Source organism: Rhyacophila brunnea, unplaced genomic scaffold, assembly GCF_057557595.1.
Source record: "Rhyacophila brunnea isolate RB1 unplaced genomic scaffold, BYU_Rbru_1.0 scaffold_16, whole genome shotgun sequence".
In the NCBI taxonomy this organism is placed as follows: Eukaryota; Metazoa; Arthropoda; class Insecta; order Trichoptera; family Rhyacophilidae; genus Rhyacophila; species Rhyacophila brunnea.
In genome coordinates, this window is record NW_028232816.1 from 39193421 (window position 1) to 39217929 (window position 24509).

General features: G+C 35.4%; 2 protein-coding genes across 2 annotated transcripts in view; one reads left to right on the forward strand and one right to left on the reverse strand.

Annotated features, from left to right (window-relative positions):
• Positions 1-6165, forward strand: mRpL13 (mitochondrial ribosomal protein L13). The gene is made up of 3 exons (XM_085944107.1): positions 1-243; positions 3288-3566; positions 4616-6165. The coding sequence occupies exons 1-3, from the start codon at positions 220-222 to the stop codon at positions 4847-4849; spliced, it is 537 nt and encodes a 178-aa protein (XP_085800233.1). The 5' UTR covers positions 1-219; the 3' UTR covers positions 4850-6165.
• Positions 6066-24509, reverse strand: part of LOC147074703 (leukotriene A-4 hydrolase-like) — a 23743-nt gene continuing 5299 nt past the window's right edge. The window contains exons 2-10 of the mRNA XM_085944106.1: positions 20599-20714; positions 19556-19692; positions 14275-14386; positions 12061-12293; positions 10930-11128; positions 10300-10521; positions 9806-9950; positions 7437-7608; positions 6066-6628 (exon numbers count right to left, since the gene is read on the reverse strand). Of these exons, the coding sequence (XP_085800232.1) occupies positions 6178-6628; positions 7437-7608; positions 9806-9950; positions 10300-10521; positions 10930-11128; positions 12061-12293; positions 14275-14386; positions 19556-19692; positions 20599-20714 (1787 nt within the window). The 3' untranslated portion in view covers positions 6066-6177. The remainder of the gene's footprint in view (positions 6629-7436; positions 7609-9805; positions 9951-10299; positions 10522-10929; positions 11129-12060; positions 12294-14274; positions 14387-19555; positions 19693-20598; positions 20715-24509) is intronic.

Sequence of the window (24509 nt, forward strand, 5' to 3'; positions counted from 1 at the left end):
AATATTTTACCCTCACCGATTTGGCGCTTCTATATTGTGAAAGCCGCACACACAAAGCCGAAGATTTTCATACCTATTATCTTCAAATTCAAATAGTTTATTAATTAGCCGAATGTGGACTGAATAATAATTAAATTAATTTATACATCTGGCAAGACGATCGGATTGGTACAAAGTGAGGTTATATTTGCTACTGTCAAAATTAATTAAGAAGTTGAAATGTCTGCATTTAACAGAGTCCAGGTAAATAGAACATGGTATTCAAACATAAAAAATGTCCAAGACATTATGCTTTCATAGATACGTTGTTATTTTCACAGATTAGTATTTGGAATAAAATTCTGTGGTTATGTTGGTTCAAACATAAGTGAGATGAACACAGATCACAAATTTGATCTAATAGTAAAAAAAGTCGCCTACGGTGCTATTTTACTTCAATAACATTAATAGTTTAAAAAATTTGGTTTTACGATGCAATTTTTAACTGTGTGCCGATACTCGACAACTCCATAATTCAAATGGATGTACATATTAAAACTACAAAAAATCGCTAAAAATGTACTTTAATTTTACCGCGTACGCCATTTGGAAAACACTACTGCAGTGCGTCACACTGCCTTTACCCTTAGCGATAGGTAGGGAGGCCCGCCAAACATCCTAGCCTGGGGGCCCGCTTCAGGATGTGGGGTCCATGAAATGCATACTTTATAATTTTGTTGGTTGAAGTGTAGACAGTCTCATCATATTAAAATGTTTTAATGTGTACAATTCTTTTTTTAACTTTCTGTGCTGCCATCAATGATTACTTCTTTGTTTAACTATATTATTCAATGGTTGTGTCGTTGTGTGTACTAGACCTAACTTTTCGATGGATAATTTGACCGGACGTTATGGAGGTATCGCAAAAGTATTTCACAAGGATTGGTTAATAACCATTCCATTAACCTTTTACGCATGATACATTACAGTCAGGCAAAATGCACACTGAAGTTGTGGAAATACAATGCTTCTAGACCCCGCAGTGCGGTGGGGTCCACGCGAGCCATTTTTTAAAAATAAAATTACATTAATTCTAAGTATGTAGGTACATTATTATAATTAGTACAATTCCCTTACATCCATCGTGGGTAACTATGGGTTCTATTTTTTGAGGCAGTTTACGGTAATAATGTGCAATCCTCACTTCAGAGATAGTTCAAAAGGTAGACATTCTGAAAGATACAATATATTCCAATAAAAGTGTCCGCCAATAACTACAAAATAACCAAAGATGTTGAAAAAATTCTTCTTCAGAGGTGGAGCCTAAATGTATAAAATTGAAGCAAAAAACAACCTCTGGTCCACTGATTAAGTTAGCTACAAATGGCCATATTGCAGGTTCATATTATTTGAACACACTATTCCACTATAATTTCTGATTCACCCAATTAATTGATTACACACATACTTAACTGATTCTATGTGCAGATATTACCAAAAGAAACCTCGAATAGCTAAATTTGTTTCAGATTTTGTATAAATATATTATATCTCAATTAAGGCTATACTTCAGCTGAAGCAAGGTCTAAAACGATGCGTGACGAACAAAACATAATTTGTCATAAAAATTCAACATGCGTCCATTTAATGTTATGTTTATTGTTATTTAAGTAATAATAATAATATATTCATTGACATGTTTTGTTTTTCGAGTAAATACGTAACATTTTTTAGTCATCTTTACACGATTTAAGAATTAATTCATCCGACGCCATCACAAAACAAATTTACGTCCGAACAGTTCGACCATCGTTCTCCGACTGGCAACGCAGTTGAAATTATGTCCCACCTATTGCTGAAAATTATTTGCCGTTTCACTGAAGTATGCTCTTAAACATTTCATGCATCTCACATATTGCTGTATCAAAGCAGACATTTGATTATATAATTTAGCTATAAATAACTGCGAAAAGATATTCCCTCAACAATTTTATGTAGACAACCGAAAGCAAATACATTGACTGTTATTTTTGAGATGAATAATCACATGAAACACCGACAAATGCATACGTTGGTTATGTAAACAAAGCAACAGACTTCACACCAGAACGCATATCACCATTTTGTTTTTGGGACTGCCAATAGAAAAAAATAATGAAAAATTGTTTTTGCGCAATACTACATATTTTTAAAATTGAATCTTTTAGATCAGGGGGGGGCAAACTGCGGCCCGCCGGGTATTTTTTTGTGGCCCGCCATCATTGTACTTCTGATTACGAATAACTTTTTTAAATAGATTAAAATTTGAAGAATTTGTTGTCTCGTAAATGTATTATCTCAGTACGTCTTTCTTGCGCCTCGTCTCACACTATGTAACAATTATTTTCTACGTTGAAGATCGTGACACATTTAAATACTTTTAACTCCGCATTTTTAGGAAAAAAAATATATGCCCATGATATGGTAAAAAGTTTGAATGGATTTCAATTAAAACTCAAGTTATTCCTTCGACAAATATCGAATAACGACGTGGACCACTTTCCAACTTTGAAGTTGCTGAATATATCAGAATATAGATTTGAAGAATATGGTAAAATTATTAAAGCTCTGAATGACGATTTTTCACAAAGATTTGGTGTCTTCCAAAAAATTGAGACAAGTTCAGCAATAGTACGCGATCCATTTTCAATAGATATTGATAGTGTACCGACAGAGCTACAACTTGAGATTTTTGATCTGCAGTGTGACACTGATTTAAGAAAATTGCATCGTCGTGAAGAAATCTCCAAACTTTACAATGCCCTTAATTCAGACAAATTCGACCAACTTAAAGATTATGCAAGAAAAATGTTCGTTATTTTTGGATCAACCTACATTTTTGATCATGAACCTCGATAAAAATTCTTTACGATCAAATATCTCCGATGCCCATTTACAAGCAGTTTTGAGAATATCAACTACAAAATTAACACCTGAATTTAAAAAAATGTTTATTTTTCGTGATAATAAATAGTGTACGTATATCTAAAAATGGTATTTTACTTGCGGCCCGCCGCTCATTTTGAATTCTTGAATTTGGCCCTCCATCCAAAAAGTTTGCCCCCCCCTGTTTTAGATGGTTATGAAATGTTTTTAAGATAAAATTATTTGAAAAATTACTTTAGTTAAGATGTAAGTGTGGGTGGGTCAGAATTTTTGTTCGGGGAGTCCACGATTTGAAGTTCCGCTACTGGCATACTGACATTATTTACAAACTGGCAATAAAGTCTCAAAAACTTAATATTTATAACTCCATATTCCGCTTCTAGCAATGGGCAACGTTCGCTCGCACGTGGCACTTATTCGACTGCACCTGGCAGGACCCCTACATATCAGCCGAAAGAATCAAAAAATACCTCATGGGACTACATAAACCCATCTACCACCCGATGAACGACTGCGGCGATGTAGTGGTGGCGATTAATTCACAAGACATCGCTTTGAGAGGGGATGACTGGCGAAAGAGGGCTTATTTCCACGCAACTGGGCGGCCCGGGGGAGCCACTTGGACACTTGCATGGGAGCTGCATGACAAGGATCCGACGTTGGTAATTACTCGACAACATTCTCTACATTATCACCGTGTGAATATCAACCGCTATACGTCATACATAAGCCTGAGAAATCTTAATTTATGAAATCTTTCTTATTTTACACATTGAATGCCAACAAGTTTTACATAAAATGATTAGATATCAATACGACTGCTATGGTTAATTGCGAAAAATTTTAACTATTGCCCTTTGTAATAAATACTTTAATTTAGAATACAAAAACCGATCGCCTATCGTAACTCAATTTGGAGAGCGCTTATGAGCAGGTATTAAAAAGGTCAATAGTTAAAATTTGTCACAATTAAGCATGGCAGTCGTAGCATAGTGGGAATGCACAGGGCGCGATACCCAAGAGACGCAGGTTAGATTGCTGCCGGGTGTCTTCCTTTTTTCGAAAAAGATTTTTTGTATTGGCCATATTTTTTCATGAGTGTTTTCAGAACTATGTATGTTCAATAATGTTATTTTATGTCTAATACTATACGTAACTGAAAATTACTAAAAATTGAGATACATTTCTTAAATCTTAACCGGATGGCTGCCAATGACGTCTTAAGACGCAAACTTTTCCGTGAACGGAACGCCGCTCATACAAAAATGACGTCTTCGGACGTCCCGCTTTAAACGGGATTTTACCAATGTAAATCAATTATTTTAAACATGAAAATATGTTGAACACATAACAACATATGTTGGAAATATTGTCACATACTCAGAATTGAAACAGAATTCTTATTTACCACTTGAAACGTAAATTGATTTTTATTTTTGCAATAAAATTTGCGGCGTGCAAGGTACCGCCATACATACACCTACCGGCAGTAAACAGGTTAAGGGACTGTAATATGGCATCTTTAGACATGTGCAATGTTGCCATACAAAATGCTGCCATGTACATCCACCGAACTTGTTAGTCTATCCAACGGGTTTTATTACATCCCCGTGGCCGTTTAGTGCCCCTTGGGTACCACCGTATTTGTCCAGCGGTGGTTGTCCACTCGCCGAGTGACGCACTATAATAATTGTTATTTTTTTAATTGCAGATTGTTAAAAAGGCCGTGTATAGAAGCATGACGGGTAATTTACAGAGAAGGTACACCATGCAGCGTCTCTTCATCTATCCTGATAGCTCCGTGCCCGATGACATCTTACAGAATATTACAAATGAAATAAAACAATGCAGACCCGTGCCGACTAGATTAGATCAGATTCCTCAAGAGGTTATTGATAAGTTCCCCAAAGTGATGGACTTCCCTGTTAACTATGTTATGAAATAAAAATAGATTTGTTATTTTCTCCACTAGTCCCTAGATATTTACATAATATTAAATTTATCAAATAAATTTGTGTCTTTCTCTTCAAAATAAATTACATTCTCTTTGTTCTAAAACCATTGAAGATAAACATTCTTCTATACTAGAAGCATAATTTTTTAAATTAGCAGTACCATAAAAGATATCACAAGGTACTTGGAGCGATATCAGATAATGCCATAAAAATTTGGGGCGTGCATTTCTAAGCGCGTAAGATTTTGCATTATATTTTTAATATATATGTATATACATATTCTTTTTAACACTACAACTGGCCTAGAAGCCCAATGACAGAAGTGTAGTGAAACAGTAGTATATTTAATAATAAAAGTGAAACATTCACGAACACCCAGACTGAGAAAATCCCATAAATATATTGTGTTCTCACCGGGAATTAAATCCGGAGCTCACGGATGAAAGGTCAGCGCCTTACGCACTGTACCACAAGAGCCAATGTTAGTTATACTGTGAGTTCTCGAATTATGAGCATTCGCACTTACTACTCGCGTCATCTATAATTTTTTAAACAATGTGCAGTTAGTCACCTTTTGTGTGCGTTTCTGGACGGTGGATTACTCGCGTTGATAGATTTTCGAAGGTCGCCGTCTCATTCAGCAAGCACTCACCTGTTATAATGAAATTCGACTGACGACCTAGGTGGCACAACGGAACCCCGTCGTATGTCTCATACACAAACTAAAAAACAATGTGTTGCCAAACCCAGTTTAACCCTTAAGCCACCGTGGGTGTACGAATATATAACACATACAATGATAATATTTAAGAGAAAAAACACGATTAATAACAGGATGTTACGATATTAGACGAAGCAGTATTATAAAACATAAAATATGCTTGAAAAGTAAGCATGATGCTTCGAACGGTGTCAGAGTTTGCATTATTTTAGTATATAGACTCCATGACAGCCAATGACAGCTCAAGTTAACATATACGAGGCCATGTAGGACGGCGTCCTCTAAGTATTCTAGGACATATAAAATGATGTTAGGTTTTCTTCAATCATTTTATGCATTACAATTCCTTATTGAAATAATTCAACTTACTACATGTTATGTAATTTGGCCAAGCGTTTACGGACTGAAAAAAATGTACATTTAGGCCGCCGGTTGTTGAAAGAGTCATCGGTGGATATGTCAATATTATTAAATGAAAAATAACATTTAAACGATGGTAGAAATATTTATTTATCAGCTAGACATAAACAAATATGTATTTAATATACTTCGATGATAGGTAATAAAAAAACTTGATACAATTTTAATGAAATGTTATTAATCTAGGTGTAAATCTTTTTTGATATTGTAAACAGATATGTGCATCATAAATTGTTTGTTTTCTTGGAAATTTTGTATGGCCCTACTTCTGATGTCTTCCCAGGCGTAGAGGTCCCTGTAAATTGGTCGGACGAACTTCATACGGCCCTGATCATTGACAAACTTGAGGGCAGCGTCCACCTTTTCCGCCCAACGAGCCTTTATGCAAAGTCTCAGCCATCTAAATTTGATTTCAGAGTTTTTCACAGAGTCCAAGTCATACGCTATACCGAGAGCCTTAACGAGAGCAAGCGAGACATCTTCATTCAGAAGTTCTGATAAGAATTGCCGAATCTGCATGGATGTGAGAGATTTTAGGTCGCTTTTGGTAAACACTGAATATTTTCCGTTTGATGTGGCCCACTGTTTTGCCAGCGAGGTGCACGCTTCCGACATTTTCGTATTATATCTGAAACAGACATTCTCATATCAAGAAGTTATATTAATATATTTCATAATATCTTAGTCGTAAGTTTGGGATATGTATAAAAAATCTACATGGATCTAAAATATCACTTTGGCTATGATAGAAATAAAATATGGTCAATTAGTAAATGACCAGCCACCTAAAAAAGGACCACCATTGCAGCTTGCTTTTAAGAATTTGTGTTGTATTATGAGATGACAATTAATGACCGTAAATTAACATTAAAATTTGATGACTACGTTAAGATTTATTTGCTTTGTGCTCGGTGGAATGTGTAAATAATTATATTGGTTAGTGCAACATGCAGTTTTCACCTAAATTGAATACACAAAATGGCTGACAGTATGTTAGCCACTTGCTCAACCTATTAGGACCATACTCTGACTGCAAACACAAATTTAAAAACAATATGTGTATTTGCCACACTCCAGAGCCGAGCCTGGGACCCATGAAATTATAAGTCAACGTGTGAGTCGATATATATACATAATATTATGTTTAATTTTGATTCAGTTCAGATGGTTAACTTATTGTAACAATTAACCGCCTCAATACATAAATATGATAAACTACACTCGATAGCAGCCTTGTGTATAGAATAGATGCGTAAAACCAGATACCATACATTCGTTATGTATGTGTGAATGTGTAGAAGTGAAAAGAATTCAAATTTTAAATTAAGTTTCAGCTCTCCTATAAAATTGTATTTTTGGACTTAAAAGTCTTACCATGCCTACATAGAAATAGCATTTTTGGTATTTACAATCTATCCGTAGATGGGATTGCTTACTTTGGGATATGGAGAGGCATCCCTGGAGTGTGAAGCCACTTGTCCCATTCAATCTCGTTGATGGCTTTGTTATCTTTGAAGTAATCCAGTAGATTTTTCTTAAAATCATCTGTGTCGATGGACTTCTTCTGGAATGTGTTTAAATAATGGCGCAGATAAGGCTCGAAGACCGCTAAAAGTCATAAAATAACAACGTACATATTAGCAATCTTGAACTCGCGATTTTTGGCAATATATTGACATTTCTTTCATTACATTTCTAACACAGCATCATATAACATATTTGAATAACAATTTACAAAGAAAATCTAATACGTATGTATACGTGATAATGCGAAATTCTTAAAACTTGTTGAATAAAAAAATATTTTATAAATTATTAGCAAGTACAAAAATTTTGAGAAATCCTGACACCATCTATGAATCAAAGTTATTATTTTTAGCAAATTTCAGTGTGATCAGTGAATGTACCATTTATCTTTTTAACTTAACTCATTTAGTGCTGACATTGCGACTGGCGCGTTTGCACTAGTTGGCCATTAGATATGAATAACATGATATTTAAATGTGGTAACTAAATATTAATTAACAGGTCAGCAGTGATAGTGTTAATTGGTAAATCACACCGGTTTGTGATGGATGTAGGTTCAAGTCACATTCAGTGCAAATATCTATCTAAAATAATAAAACCTAATAAAAATAGGTAGATTTTAAAGGTTATTTCAAATTACATATGTGTTTTTAAGTTCTACTGTCTAAATGGAGATAATATTAAACATGTCAATTAATTGAAGAATCGTTTGGAAGAGAATGAATGAATCTCATTACAAGGAATATGAGTAAATGTCAGATTTATAAATGAAGGTCACAATCTAAAAGTGGGGTCACTAAATTAAATTATACACACAAGCTTGGAGCAGTCAAAGACCTCTAAACGACTTACAATTAATCACACATGGATGTTTAATCAGTTTTGCAAGGTAAATCAATGTGAATCGCATTATTGTCAAATTTTAAATTCATACACAGGTAACAAAAGAATTGGGAATATGAACCACAGACGAACTGTCATGGAGACTTATGTTCCACCATCATAATAATGCATTGGAAAAGCGAAATTCATCATTGCGATAGAGATATCACTTGATGTCAACATGCCCGGTTAATTTTATAAATTTGAATTTCGGCTACCTGAAAATCAGTCATATAATTACAACCCCTTTAACTTTATACAGTACTCTCTCAGTAATCTGCCACCCCAAAAACCAGACAAGTGTCCAAATTAGTGAAAGCGGCGGATTATAAGTGCATACATACAAAATATGGTAAAAATTAAAACAAGTAAGTATTTCGTAAAAATGGTTTTTTTGAGAAATTTTTACTAGCAAATTAAGGTTTTATTTATAATCAAAATCAATATTTATAAACAAAGTTTATTAACTAAATATTAATCAGTAAATCACTTGACACAACCAGTTGTTCAGTGAGGCAGATATTCTTGAATGGCTTAGGATTCCTGGCTTTCCATATGACCAAAAGTTTCAGTCTGTGTGTCCCAGTTGTATTGGAGCACGGCATAATTGTGATGCGGTCCTTGGGCACTTTCCTCCCTGGTACATTACTTTCTTCGCGATGAAAGTACGTTTTACGAAGGAGAAGTTTCCAAAATAAACCCATCTCATCTACGTTGTATACTTGTACGCGGCGGACTACTGAATTTGACAATCGAATACCGGCGAATTATAGAGCTAGATTTTGTGCTTTCAACTAGTAAAAATAACGGCGAATTATAGTAGTTGTCGGATAATCGAGCGGCGGATTACTGAGAGTATACTGTATACATACTTCATAACTGTATTTTTTTTGTAAATGGAACCAAGCCTTGGATTTCATTATACCCCAAAGCTCCCATCGTAATTAAGTAATATGTAATAAGATAATAAATCTTTTGTGTTCTTTTTGTTCTATTGTGATGTTAGTCATATTATAAATAAATCAAGCGATGTGCTTGAGAAAATTACGTAATCAATTACCACTCATGCCCTTGTAATGAAATCCCAACTCCCAGTTTCTATTGTCCATTCGAAAGAGACCTCAATTAGCAATAGACAATAAATCACATTTAAATTTATAAGCAATTTCTCTGGACATTTAAAAACCCTCGGTTATTAAAATTTACAACATTTGCTTGTGAAATGGGATAATTGTCATCGCCGTTTTATGTTAGTGAAAATGATGAGAAAATAAAATTATATGTATTTGCGTAGTAGGTATGAAGTTATTTTTCTGAACTATAAAAAGTTGCCAGTGCAGTATTTGTGACTCGACGAATCATATACAAATTTGGTAACATCTAGAGAAATTCTTACTCGGTCCTCCTAAAAGGTTTTCTAGATATCGCAGGAATGTGGAGCCTTTCTCATAAGGTACAGTCGAAAAGGCATCGTCAGGACTCAAACCCTTCAAGTTTACAACTAAGTTCGTCAGAGGATTATCTTTGCCGAGATGTTCGACCTGTAACATGCGACATATTATTTAATACCGTTAATTGGTTAAATTTTGTTTTAAGTTCAATTTAAGTTATTTATTATAATTAAGTTATTTGGTTGGTTAAATTGAATGTTAGGTTCTTCAGATAACTTTAAGCCCCGCATACAAAATGGTGCAAAGACTTAGATCGATAGGTCACGTTATTAGATGCAAGAAGGTAAGAAATTCGACCACTTATAAAATAATAATTCTGTTTAGATATTTCAAGTATTTTAACACAAAATTTTCAGAAGGCTCCCTATTGTTATAGTCAATGTATGACGATTGTGCAATTTTACTTTTCTTCACAGATTTAAAGTATCTTTTGCCTTACCTCATCAGCCAAGTCTGATAATCCCAGGATGGTGGAGAAATCTCTGAATTTGGTGTCGTTCACCGATTCACCGAACAGTCTTGCAGATATCTTCCTCTCAACGAATACGGTGAAACCTTCATTCAGCCAAAAGTGTTCGAAATTACGATTGGTCACCAAGTTTCCAGTCCAGCTGTGAGTTATCTCATGCACGATCACATCGGCCAATGAGCGATCACCCGCCTAAAAATCAGATTTATATTTAAATAATTTGGACTATAAATAATAGGAGTCTAATGCCGTGTCCACACTGGCAACAAGTTGCTGGCAACCTCATTAAATTTTACGATAATTATCGTAAAATCTAACGAGGTTGTCAGCAACTTGTTGTTAGTGTGGACACGGCATTATATGCATTTCATATTTCGATTGTCGAATCGAACGATTGTGTTTGATTGTATTACTTCTATTGGGAACCCCAAAAACTAAATATCAGCTCACGTTTTGGTTTGAAGTCTGTTGCTTTGTTTACATTATATACGGAGGGGAGACATTTCTCGGTATTTTATGAGATTATTTATCTTTAAAAAAACATCATCAGCTGCCACTGAAAATGAAATAATATACTTTGTTATGAAGTCGGTTACTAACCAATAATGTCGGTGTAATGAACGTAAGGCACGGATTCTCCATTCCTCCGAAGGGGAAGGAGGGTGGTAGCACCAGCAAGTCGTAGATACCCCAAATGTACGGTCCGCACACCTCTTCGGCCGTAGTTAGCATCTGGTCCGTCTCGGAAAACTCCCAGGCACTCTCCTCAATGATTTCCTTCTCTGCCCAAATGGTAGATCTGACAAAATAAAGACCAATTAAGGAATTCTAAATATACTCTGATGGGTAAAAATTTATATACTAGCCTTAATGGTGGATGGTGGACTTCAACTGGACTCATCAGTATTTGAAAATATGAAAATACAGTGGAACCAATGTTCCCTGTAAGGTGTGCACGTGTGCGCGCGCACACCTACCAAAATGTGTCCGGACACATGTTTTTATCCCCCACACAGTCCTCACACAAAAATATTGTAAAAGAAAGTTTCCTTTGTCAGATTTTAGTTATGCTCGAATGCACGAAACCATCACATGCACAATTCTTCGACTCATTTCTCGGAAGGCGAAGGTGAAGTGCGACTAACGCGAGCACGCAGGTGAAATTTTACGTCGAACACGATAACTATATCCGTCCCGTTCGATTCAAACATTTTCCGGTTTATTAAACTTTGCGCATAGTGATCCAGATCAATTTGATTTTATTTCAGTTTGGTTCTTGTTAGTGTTATTAATTTATAAAATCACTGAAATTAATAAATACCCTAAAAATATAAGGTATAATAAAAAATTATATGTGTGTGTTTGTAGGGGGGGTGTAAATTTACCGCACCGGGTGACGGCACGACTGCTTATATGCGTTGATGATCCACACACATAATAGAAAAAATAGAGGGAACGTTGAGTGGAACCCCAATTTTATGTGCCTGGAATTCACGTTTTTCTGCTAATTTAATGCATTTAATTCCCGGTTTTACATTATTAGTTCTAACTTTTATTTATGTTTTTTTTCATATTTTTGTCAGACCCTTCAAAAAATGTAATGTCGGGATTTCACTGTTATTGTGAAGTACACTTTACAATATTATTTGCTTTCGTCAGCAAAATCCATATTATAGATCCTTCGCAAAATACACAAAGATTATTTCTAATTGTCAGTTTGTATATTTCTACCTGGGTCCGAGGGTCCTAGCTTCCAGCGCTCCGACAGCGATGGCGAGAAGATACGCCGGAATGGGGGTGGGCTGATTGAAGGCGCTCCGCTTTCCACCCGGACCGTTGACCACGTCTCCCCGCATAGCGCTCATCAGCACGGTGAACTCTTCCGGAGCGGTCACCTCTGCGCTGTACGTGAACTTCACGAAGGGGGTATCTTGGCAAGGAACCACCGATCTCGCGTGAATCGCCTGGAATCGTTCACATGAGGACTTAAATTTTCTTCTATAATTGATGTATCCTCACAGTCAGTGGCAGTTGTTGCTATGATACCATACAAGTGCAATGCAAACCATTTTTAAAAGTAAATCAATGATGACTAGACTTTATGTCTAGATGCCAAGCTGGATTCGACATTTTACAGCACACTTTGAAAATTAATTTATGATTATCAGGATGTGTTTTGTCCAATTGCAACAAGCGCGCAGTAATTAAGCCGGTCATAATAAAATAATTCTTATGTGTGCCATTGGCGGCTTAATCCGGAAAAACCTAGCAGGTCAATTTTGAATATATTATTTTAATTTGCCTTTTCGTTGTATACTGAAAAGACGTATTGCAAATTGACTTTTTATACATTATAGAATAAGTGCTAGAAATTGTTATAGGTCGGTACCTACTAACCCTTCAAAAAATGTCCGTTTTTCATAACGCCAACCTATCGTTAACCGAAATTGCACACAACGCGTTATAATTTTTTGTAAATCAGGTCCACTTTTCTTTCTTTGCTTTTTGAAAAATCATCAATCAAACGATTATAAAAATTGTCTATTTTTCCCACATATTTTTTTTCAATACTGAGCATTGCAAGAGCGGTCAGTCTATCCTGGCCCTATTGCGTAGAAAGGTTTTTATTCTTTTGAGAGTGGAAAAACATCTTTCACTTTCAACTGTTGTCATTGGTATGACGCAAATAAATTGGAGAACTTTGATCGACTCGGAAAATGTTTCGTTGAAATTATTGCTGAGTAAAAAATGTAGAAGAGAAACTGCACTAATAGCGCCATGCAAATCATCTCGTTGATAAAACACCAATAATTCATTTTTAACTTGATTATGTTTATTTCTTCTAACAGTTTTACCAAATTTACTTGACGTGTGGGAAAATTATTTTTAAAATCAGTGTAATTTTCTTTATTGAACAAATCGGATATAATGAGATGATCGTTGGATGCAAATCGTGCTTCCATTTCCATTATAATTGTATCACAGACTTCAATTGCTACTGCGTGCGTACTAACTGCTTCACAAAAATGTTATAAATCACCAAAAACTCCTTATATATTATTAAAATAACCAAAGGCATTCGTCAAAACCTGTCAACGAATCCGAACCGCATACACAGTTGCGTCTTGAGACCAATTATCTAGTCAGTGTTATCATTCTGTTTCATTTAATTAGGTGAAAAAATCTTTTGTCTCACACTCGGGCATTGCCGATATTACAGTAATTCACGCACCGTTACAAGCTTCGATCTCGTATTTTGTGTTATATCGATCTCTGTCTTATGTATGAGAAACGAGAGAGAAAATTTTATAAAAATATTCAATTTGGGTCAATTTTCAGACTGCCGGCGAACACAATATTTTTGTTCGGGGAATTATCGCCCAAACAAAAAAAGCCCAATAGACTGGGTTGACACAATATCGCGCGCCCTATAATTTCAAATCCACCGATTATTATTAATATTATTATATATGACATTGCACATATTATTAATATTATTATGTCGATTGTAAGGTATTTATTTTGGCAGGTCAATGACCGAATGACCTATAGAGGGAGCCGCCAGTGATGTGTGCCGTGGTTCCCATTATCCTGTATCTATAAACAATACCCAGACTGTAGTTGTACCCCGTGTGTGTTCCCGTAAACATCTACTAGTAATAAAACTGATGAATTATCAAGAATAATTATTTCGAGCTATATCTTGTATTATGTGAGTTAGTCAATATCACACTTTAAAATGTTTTAAATAGTACACATTTCTTTATTTGATATGTTACAACTTAGCAACCATGAAATAATTATAAAATTATGTTCTTAATTAATCATATGATGTATATTGTCCATTTAATTCAATAAATATTATTAAAATCTTTAAATTAATTAAGAAGTTGGTACAATGTGTTTTTTTTAACGAGTGCAAGGGGTTAGGGATGTATAAATTACCTGACATTGTGAAAACAAATATGGCAGCTTCTTGCCAGCTGTTTGAGCAGGATCTAACCACTGCAGCCCACTCGCCTTTGGGGATGTTTGATACTGAATCAGGATTTCTACGCTGAAATAACATTTTACAAAATATTATATTATCATCTGATCACCGACAATCAAATAATATTGAAATACCAACACGAAAAATAAGTAGATATCAGCGGAAAAATACGAAGCTTGCAATATAAAACATATTTTTGATAATTTACAATTTCAACTGTGTTAATTAATAAATATGTAGGTATCTGAAAATATTTAAAAGAAAAATATTTTTTATTTTAAGTCAAAAATAAACTTACAATAGGTTGTGAATTTATTGAATTGGACCCCGTCTTATTATTACATATAATATTTTATGGTCATATTTATTATTAAAATTTAGTTTATAAAGGTTTCTAAGCATCGCCCAAGAGATTTTTGACTAATTCATAATTTTAATATTTTTTATATCTATTTTAAAAAACATCAAAATTTATAACATAAAAACATAAGCTATAGGTATGTTTCTAAGGTTGATATTGCGAATTATATTATATTATGTTCCTTCCAAAGTGTTTATTTAATTTCTTTTTCAGACTAATTCGGTACATTTGGATTAAATCAACGAAAGTGTTAATTTAATATTTAATCGCTGTTTATGTCAAATAAATTTAAGACGTAAGATGAAAACAAGGAGATAATAAATATTTTTCATTAATAAGATTAAAAGAGATATGGTCAGAAGATATTATTAAATATAGAAAAAAAAATGTGATATATTTGAAAGGATTTTATTATGTACGCTGTGGTGTGATAAGAAACCATATTTCCCAATGATAAGATAAAAAGCTGTGTTTTCAGATTAAAAAATGTGGTCAATGCATAAAGCTATATTTTGATTGGAAACAGAAATAAGAACTCTAATGATTATAATATTTTCTTATGTTTCTTAAGGCCCATTTAGCGAGTCACTGCGGATGATCATCCGCAGTGAATTGAATGCTGGCGTTAATTTTTTGTTTACACGTCACTGAAAGTGAAATACACAATTCATCCAAAATTGCGTCAAGTGAAATTACGCCGCAGGTTGGAATTCAAACAATTTGTGATTGTTTGTTATATGAATGCAGAAATTTCATCGAGAGAAAGACGAATAGGAAAAAGAGTCATCGGTGGATAAAACCATAGACTAATATACATGGTTAATGCGACGTAATATCACGGGGATATGATGACAGTTCTCAGGGGTGCAGTGCGCATGCGCAGGACTTTTGGAATCATCCGCAGTGAACACAAAATGATCGAAAAGTAGAACTTCATTCACTTTTGATTCTGGATGATCACTTTCGTTGATGAATGTGCGTTTACACGTGTCACTGGGGATGATTCGTCCACGATGATCGTCAAAAGTGAATCATGTAAACGGGACTTAAACTTAAAAAGTTCCCATTGACTAATATTGTTGACCCCGATTTTATACTTCAGATGTAAATTGCGGGAAATAAAAATTCACTATTACGATATACAGTACACTCTCAGTAATCCGCCGCTCGATTATAACTATAACAACTACTATAATCCGCATTGTTTTAACTAATTGAAAGCACAAAATCAAGCGCTATAGTTCGCCGTTATTGGATTGTCAAATTCACAAAGTCACAAGTATACAACGCAGATGAGACGAGTTTATTTTGGAAACTTCTCCTTCGTAAAACGTACATTCATCGCGAAGAATGTAATGTTCCAGGGAGGAACGTGCCCACGCATCACAATTATGCCGTACTCCAATGCAACCGGGACACACAAAATGAAGCTTTTGGTCATAGGGAAAGCCAGGAATCCTAAGCCAATCAAGAATATCTGCCTCACTGGTTGTGTCAAGTGATTTACTGTTTAATATTTAGTTAATAAACTTAGTTCATAAATATGTATAATTTAGTAGAATTTGATTATAAATAAAACTATTTTTACGAAATACCTGTTTTAATTTTTACCATATTTTGTATGTATGCACTATAATCTGCCACTTTCACTAATTGGACACTTGTCTGGTTTTTGGGGTGACGGATTACTCAGAGAGTACTGTAGTAGGTATAATTTTTTTTTAAATATTTTATTACTATTCATAGAAATGAATCGTAATCTCTATATATATAAAAATCTCGTGTCACGATGTTTGTGGTCGCACTCCTCCGAAATGGCTCGACCGATTTTGATGAATTTTTTTATGTATATTTGTTGGGTATGAGAATAGGTCAACAAGTATATTTCATACCGCTAGGTGATTAGGGTATCTCTATCCAGAAAAAATTTTCTTTTATTTTTTTGAAAATTTCTTTTTGTATTTTTTTTATTATTTTGCATTAAAAAATACCTATAACCCCAAATTTTCACCCTCCTACCCCCACCCTCCCATTTTTTAATCGCGATTTTATTATTTTTGTATGAACAAATTTAACCGTCGTTCGTATTTCAAACAGAACGAAATTATTTATGTTGTTGAATGACAGATGGCGCTACGTCCGAGAAGAATTCAAGAGAAGCGTCACGTCATTTTGACATTTTATTCGGCATATCACAACGCAGTGCGTGAAAAATTTTGTATGATTTATTTAAATTTATCTATTTTTGTGTGCGTGTATTACAGTGCACAATGCCAGCAAGACGCAAGGGGGCCATTTGGGCCGTCGAACGAATAAAGCAACAAACATGCGAAATAGTAGAGCAGAAAGAACAGACGAGCAAATCCAACAAGATAACAAAAACGTGCGTGTGAGCATGTCGCAATTGCGTGCATCTCAATCACAAGAGGCACGAGCTGAACAAAATCAACAACGACAATTGGAACGGAGCCAAGCGCGCCGGTTCGTAGTTAACACACACAGAGCAAATGACCGACAACGCCAACAAGTACATCGAGCATTTACATCCGCTTCGTTCCTTCGTCTCGCATTCGAGTACGAGCCAGATATTGCGCTCATCCGAAAGTGCTGATTGGTGCTATGGACAAAGAATGTCTCCATTGTCATGCGCTCAAATTCAAACATGAGTCAGCCGGAATGTGTTGCGCATCAGGAAAAGTGCAACTACCAGAAATTGAGATACCACCAAAACCATTGAACGGCTTGCTCATCGGCACGGTTCCAGATTCAAACCTGTTCCTGAAGTCCATTCGCACATTCAATTCATACTACTAAATGACTTCGTTCGGAGCAACAGAAATAGTTCACAATACTGCGGCAAATGGTCAACAATTCCATTCTACGTTCAAAATCAAAGGCCAAGTATACCACAAAGTAGGCTCATTGCTGCCAATGCCAAACGAACCACATATTTTTTTACAAATCTACTTCATGGGCGGTGAGGACATCAATCGTGTGGATGCACGTTGCGACTACAATAACCTCAATTCGCCTAATGCCAGGCGCATCGTCGGCAAACTGGACGCCCTATTGAATGAACACAATGAATTATTGAAATTCTTCAAAGCACACATGCACGAATTGCAAAGTGACAATCACGCTATTGTCATCAATCCTGATAAAACACCAGCTGGAGAGCACGTGCGTCGATTCAATGCGCCTGTTGTTGACGACATTGCTGGAATCATGGTTGGCGACCGCACATCGACGCGAGAAATCGTGATTCGAAGAAGAAACAATAATCTGGAGTTCATCGCTGACACACACCGTTCATACGACGCTCTCCAATATCCACTAATTTTCTGGAAGGGACAAGACGGATATTGCATAAACATTAAACAACGAGATCCTGTCACAGGTAATTCATTCATTATGAACATCTTTACTCATTTTGAATTGAGAAAATGAATGGTTGGTGTTTTTTGTTTTTATCGGCGGTCATCGTCTACAGCGCTCTATTTCTCTTTCTGTCATAGATCCCATCCCCACACACTTACGATACATTTGTTATTTTTTATTTAACAACCAAAATATTCACTAGAAATAATTTATATGGCAGAACAACGTTTGCCGGGTCAGCTAGTAATATTATATTTTTCAACGAGGTTTCATAAGCGAAAAATTGTCTCAAAAAATCGATTGAGTTCTATTTTTTTGAATATAATTAAGTTTCTTTCTAAAATTATTATTAGCAAACTAAAAAATATTTCGTTTAATTACAAGATAAGCGAGTCTTACAATACCAAGTTCATTCTTAATCAACTGATTTGATTTGAGATTTTATCTTCGTATGACAGAATGAAATATCTAAAAAAATACAATCAGTCAAAAGTTTGCAGATTTTAAATTACTGATCATATTATTTCATGCATTATATTAGTATTATAATGGGTGTTTATTTCGCTTAGATAGAACTTACGAAAGGGTTAACTTTACCGTCTCACTTTTTGACATTTATAATCAGTATAGTCTGGCAAATCATCATGAATAATCATGCTTAAAAGCCTCAATGACATTGAGCTACTTTACAAGCTGCTTGTTGGCGAATTGAAAAGCGGGCGAGTCAACTAGTGCGATTGTGATGATGACACACAAAACTTTCCACTCGCTCAGAGGCCAACAAGCTAGCGAGTTGAAATCGTCATTTTTTGTATTATTTTGACAGGACATATTGAGTAGTTCGTTTTTTTACTGGGAGGTCGCTACTATCGTTCTACTGTGCAGACGCAGTAGGCCCATACGCCAGCGTGTAAAGTTGACCGGCTTTCAACTTTTCTCGGTAGATTGTTTACAATCCGATTGTTAACTTGTTCAATGATGACACTGGGCGAGTTTACAAGCATCAATTGAAGCCTTGAAAACTAAGCCAGCAGTACTCGAAAAAGTGGTTCAAAATTGGAAGTCCAGAATGCGCTTTGTCAAGAACAGTCGTGATAGCCATATGCACGAAATCATTCTGTGCTATTTTTTATAATATCGACTTCTATCAGGCTAATAAAAAACACACTTTACATATGACTGAGTTCTCTTTTAACACACTTTTAAATACATTATAATATGTTATCATTATCGATTTAATCCTTGCTTTAAATTACTTATATAATATATTATTTCCTTGAAGCCAAGATTGCAAAATGTATGTTTTGTTATATTACATATTTCCATCGAAAAGATCAATATTCTACCACCAAAGTAAATGCACAATACGTAACCTTGTATCAGCAAATTTCTCGATCACATGGCATGTCAAATAATGATTTTTGTATACTAAATTCAAACTAATAGGACACTGATAATTTTTTTTTCAAATACAAACATAGCCTTTGGTGACTTACCATTGATCATGTGTCTTCGGAAGAGTTATAATCAGCATGGATCCGATTTCATCGACATGTTCGCCGATTTTGAAGTTCAATGGAGTTCCAGAAACCAATGATACATTTAATATGATTAAATAACTAATATCCAAGACCTGCAAAAAGGAATTATCACACGTTAAGATTAAGCCAGTAACAAAATGACTTTGGTCATCCCATAAACAAAGTTGAAACCTGAAATTTGCCACACTTGGAGTAGTTCACATGTATATCAATAATTTATAGTGTTAAAGATGTTGTTTGGTAGGCAGGCATAGTATTTTTTATTTACACGGGACTAACGTGTAAATATTTCCCACCACAAATGGGTAATTGAACTTGATTTTATCGCTTGTACACTATCGTTGTTTGTATATCTGGGATCAACCATTGGTGGAAAAGGCAGATGTGAAAGTGCACACAGATTTCGAAATATTCAATGACACATCTTACCACTATATGGAAAGATCGAAGAACATCAATTGTAACGAAAATGACACAAATGCAAACATTAGTGTTCTCCATATCTTTATACGGTGTCGAGTCATGGACCCTGACCCTGGGAGAAAGGGAGCAGAAGGCAATTGATACCAGGACATAGACAAATGCTTCGTATTTCTTGGGCAGAGCATAGAACGATCATGTCAATCATCCAGAGACTTCGTCGACAATGTCTAAGCCGCATTCTGCAGTTTTTTGGACATATTATTCAGCGCGGACCGGATAACCTGAGGAGACTGGTGGCTTAGGGTAGCCTAAGGCGAAGTAGAGGAAGAACATCGGCGCGCTGGAGCGACCAAGTGAATGGGGGCAGCTAAATTTAATAATGCTAAATTTCAGCGTAATCACGATCCTCAGCCATGAGGGAACAACCAAGAAGAAGAAACAATCATTGTAATCAAAAAACTTAAATAAAGTCTGAATAATGCTATAATTATTTAAGAAAGATTCTTTTATCTTAAATGAGTATGAATATTCGTTAAATAAAACTGTTGTTTTGAATTATATGTTATGATACTCACAAAGGCTTCAATGGTTTGGTCAACCTTTTCCACATTTAGTAAAGCTTTCCCGGTTAAAACGTGAGTGTCAAAGTCGACATCCAGCGAGAGGTGTAAATTCTTTACAAGATGGTGATCTGCAAAAAACATTGTGAGTAAATTCAATAGTACAATAATTTATTAACACCTGATTTCTATTAGCACTTCAATAATCCAGCACATATAAGTTGATAAGATTTGAAATGGAGCCCTGGTCATTGGCGGGCCTTGATCGGGAAGCTCGAGAAGGGCAAATTCCATTTTTCAGGACGTAATCAAGGATACAGACAGCAAATGTTCATTTTTATTAGATAATAAATAACAAATCTCACACCATACGACATAAGCTCCCATAGGGAGTGGACCTACTGACCGGTCGGCTTATAATGTTGAGAGTCCCAGGTTCGAACCCTGTGTCCGGCAAATACACATAATATGTGTATTTTGTAGTCAGATTATGGACCTAATAGATTGAGCAAGTGGCTAACATCCATTTCTCGTAAAAACAAAAATCTCTTAATACAAACCTCCACTCTGTAAAGGTTTGTAAGATCCTATTAGGATCGGACATGGTCAAAAAAAGTTATCAGTTAAAGTAGGTAAATAATTTTTAATCATCATTACAATCCATTTGTTAATACTACCAATGAGAGAGCTCTCTAGAATATTTTGGAAGGTTGAAACTATCAGTGTAATCGTAATGGACACTTAGTAGTGAGAAAGTAACTTAGAAAGTAAGGAATGACCCTGAAATATTTGTAAACATCATCAGGACACGTCTTAATAAAGATTCATCAGATTTATGAGACTAGAATCTGACCAATATACTACGGACTGTTCCATTGATTCCTTATTGCTTCTCCTCTGTTCTTCAATAGTTATACAATTTATTTTATACGTTGTATCTAAAACAGGGGTTCACAAACTTTTTCGTCAAAGGGACAATTTTGAAATCAAAAATATTTGGCGGGCCAGGCCGCCCTTTCTTTTGTGAATATTTTCTCAAAAAAATAAAAAATAATATATTTCATTGGGTAAACTTATATTTTAACTAAATATAAATTACTAGCTGACCCGGCAAACGTTGTTCTGCCATCTAAATTATTTCTAGTAAATATTTTGGTTGTTAAATAAAAATAACGAATGTATTGTAAGTGTGTTGGGATGAGATCTATGACAGAAAGAGGAATGGAGCACTGTAGACGATGACCGCCGATAACATATTCATTGTTTGATCTCTTAAAAGTTAAATGTAAAGTGAAAAAAAATTATAATTTTTTTATCCTAAAGTAGGAAAATGAAATAAAGAAAATCAATATTAATTTTGAAGAGCAATTGAGTGTACAATATTTTTTATCAGTCCGTCTTTGGCCAACACGAATAAGCTCGATGGTTTGCCCACGCGAGAACATGCCACGTACAATTGTCCGTGTGAAAAACATGGTGTGCCCAGATCTAAGCCGCAAACAGACATCGTTTGGCCTTGCGACTTATTGATTGTCATTGTGAATGCCAATCTAATAGGAAATTGAACGCGTTTGAATTCAATTGGCACGTCTGTAAGAATCATTGGAATTCGTGGCAGCAAAACATTTTCGGCTCGGAATTTGCTATTCAAAATGGTGGCTTCGATAATGTTTTTCATCAATTTTTTAATGACCAATCGCGTGCCATTGCACAGCCGTGGTGGGTTCAAATTCCGAAGTAAAATAACCGGAGATCCAACTTTCAGTCGTAGAAGGTGTGTTGACATGCCTGGTAAATCCAGTGAGTTCAAAAACTCTGTTGGATAATTTACAGCTTCGTTGACATCGCAAACTGTATCGATCGATTTGTATGATACCAAATCGCCTGGCAACGACTGCTGTATCTTGAAGTTTAAATCGTCAACGTCCACATTTTTTGCTGCCAACATAGGTCTTTCTGCTAGCCACGCATGTTTTATGTATTGTGTGCGTACATCGGGAAATATGCGGTCAATGAGAGCATTTTGCGAATCAACGATTCTGCAGAAATTAGTGGGCAATTTTATGCATCCAGTATTTTCATAGACAGCAACTTTTCCATCGCCGATATCTAACAATTGGTTCGAGAATGTGTCAGCAGATGAATCTTGTAGCATTTGCACGCGCATGTTTATTTTTAGCTGGACTTTTTCAACATTACGCCACAGTGGCGATGATTTCAAAGCGTTGATCTCATCAGCGTACGTTGAACGTGGAATGATGGGAAGTGTTTATCTGAAATCACCTGAAAGGAGTAACAGAGTGCCGCCGAATAGTTTGTCGTAGTTTCTTATATCTTTGAGTGTTCTGTTCAACGCCTCAAGAGAATGTTTGTGTGCCATAGTGCATTCATCCCAGATGATAATTTTGCATTGTTTCAGCACTGTGGCCATGGACGATTATTTTTTTATGTTGCACATTGCGTCTGGGTTATTAAGAATATTCAGTGGCAGCTTAAATGCTGAATGAGCTGTTCTGTCTCCATCCAATAAAGTTGCTGCAATGCCAGATGATGCAACAGCCAATGCAATGCCATTATTTGATCGTATTTTGGCGAGAATTAGCGAAATGAGAAATGTTTTGCCAGTTCCACCTGGTGCATCAAAAAAAAAGAATCCACCTTGTCCCGCCAAAACTGCCAGCATAATGCGGTCGTAAATGATTTTTTGTTCATGAGTCAGTAGTGGGACATTGCGAGTAACAATCGCTGCCATTTCTGCAGTATCGTACTGCAGTTCACGATTCATTTCGGTGTCCATTAAATCAGAAGTACTTCGATTTGGCGAACTCATACCGAAATGACTGAGTGGTAAATTGGCAATGACAACGCAAAGATCCTCGATAGTAATCAATGCTTCATTGTACATAGCGTCACTGAATGGAATCGTTAGATCGTTGCACCGTGTACGAATTCGATGCAATATATCGTCAGTCATTGAATCTTTGTGCTTATCCCACAACGTGTCTGCTCGTCCCGGGAAACATGTAGTCAACACTATAGCGAATAGTAGACGAATTTGTGTTGCTGTACAGCCCAATGCTGCTTCAGCAAGCATATCGTCCCAGTGATTGTCGTCTTCGAGCAAGCCGAGTGCAAGGCATGCATCTTTATATGTTGGATACTGTTGCCCATTCACTTTGCGTATATCTTGAAATGATAATGAGCCGGTGACATTAACCAACAACAGTCGCAGATAGAAACACTCAATCTGCCTTGGATTGACTGTATATACTCGGCCCAAAGTGTTTGATTTGAATAGGCCGGGGCACGCAACAATTGGTGTGCCTTGCTTGCGGGGCATCCATTTTTTGTTTGATTCCATGAGATAGAGATACCCGAATCACCTAGCGGTATGAAATATACTTGTTGACCTATTCTTATACCTAATAAATATACATAAAAAAAATCATAAAAATCGGTCGAGCTTTAAAGAATTTTTTTTCTGGATAGAGATACCCGAATCACCTAGCGGTATGAAATATACTTGTTGACCTATTCTCATACCTATCAATTATACATAAAAAAAATCATAAAAATTGGTCTAGTGGTTTCGGAGGAGTTCGACCACAAACATCGTGACACGAGATTTTTATATATATAGAGATTATTACTCTTATAGGTACTAAAAAATAATATTTAATTTTTTTCACTATGTGATTTATGCAATTGTATGTTTGAAACTAAATCCTGCAATCTAGGCTCAAATTTTATGGTGTGAATAGGCAAAACAGATGCAATATCTATGGTTGTCTGTTAAATTTGATTTATTAATGCTCATTGGAGATTTTTTTTTCACAATATAGGTACTTCCATATAAAGAACCCATTTGATGAGCATGTTTAACTATATTTGGATATACATCAAGTAAAAGTAGAATTCAATTAAAT

Bases quoted from the DNA above. Each gene is read 5' to 3' on its own strand.
- mRpL13 (XM_085944107.1), top strand. From the start codon at position 220: ATGTCTGCATTTAACAGAGTCCAG. The intron at 244-3,287 runs GTAAATAGAACA...TTCCGCTTCTAG, and splicing joins CTGCATTTAACAGAGTCCAG to CAATGGGCAACGTTCGCTCG. The intron at 3,567-4,615 runs GTAATTACTCGA...TTTTAATTGCAG, and splicing joins ATGACAAGGATCCGACGTTG to ATTGTTAAAAAGGCCGTGTA.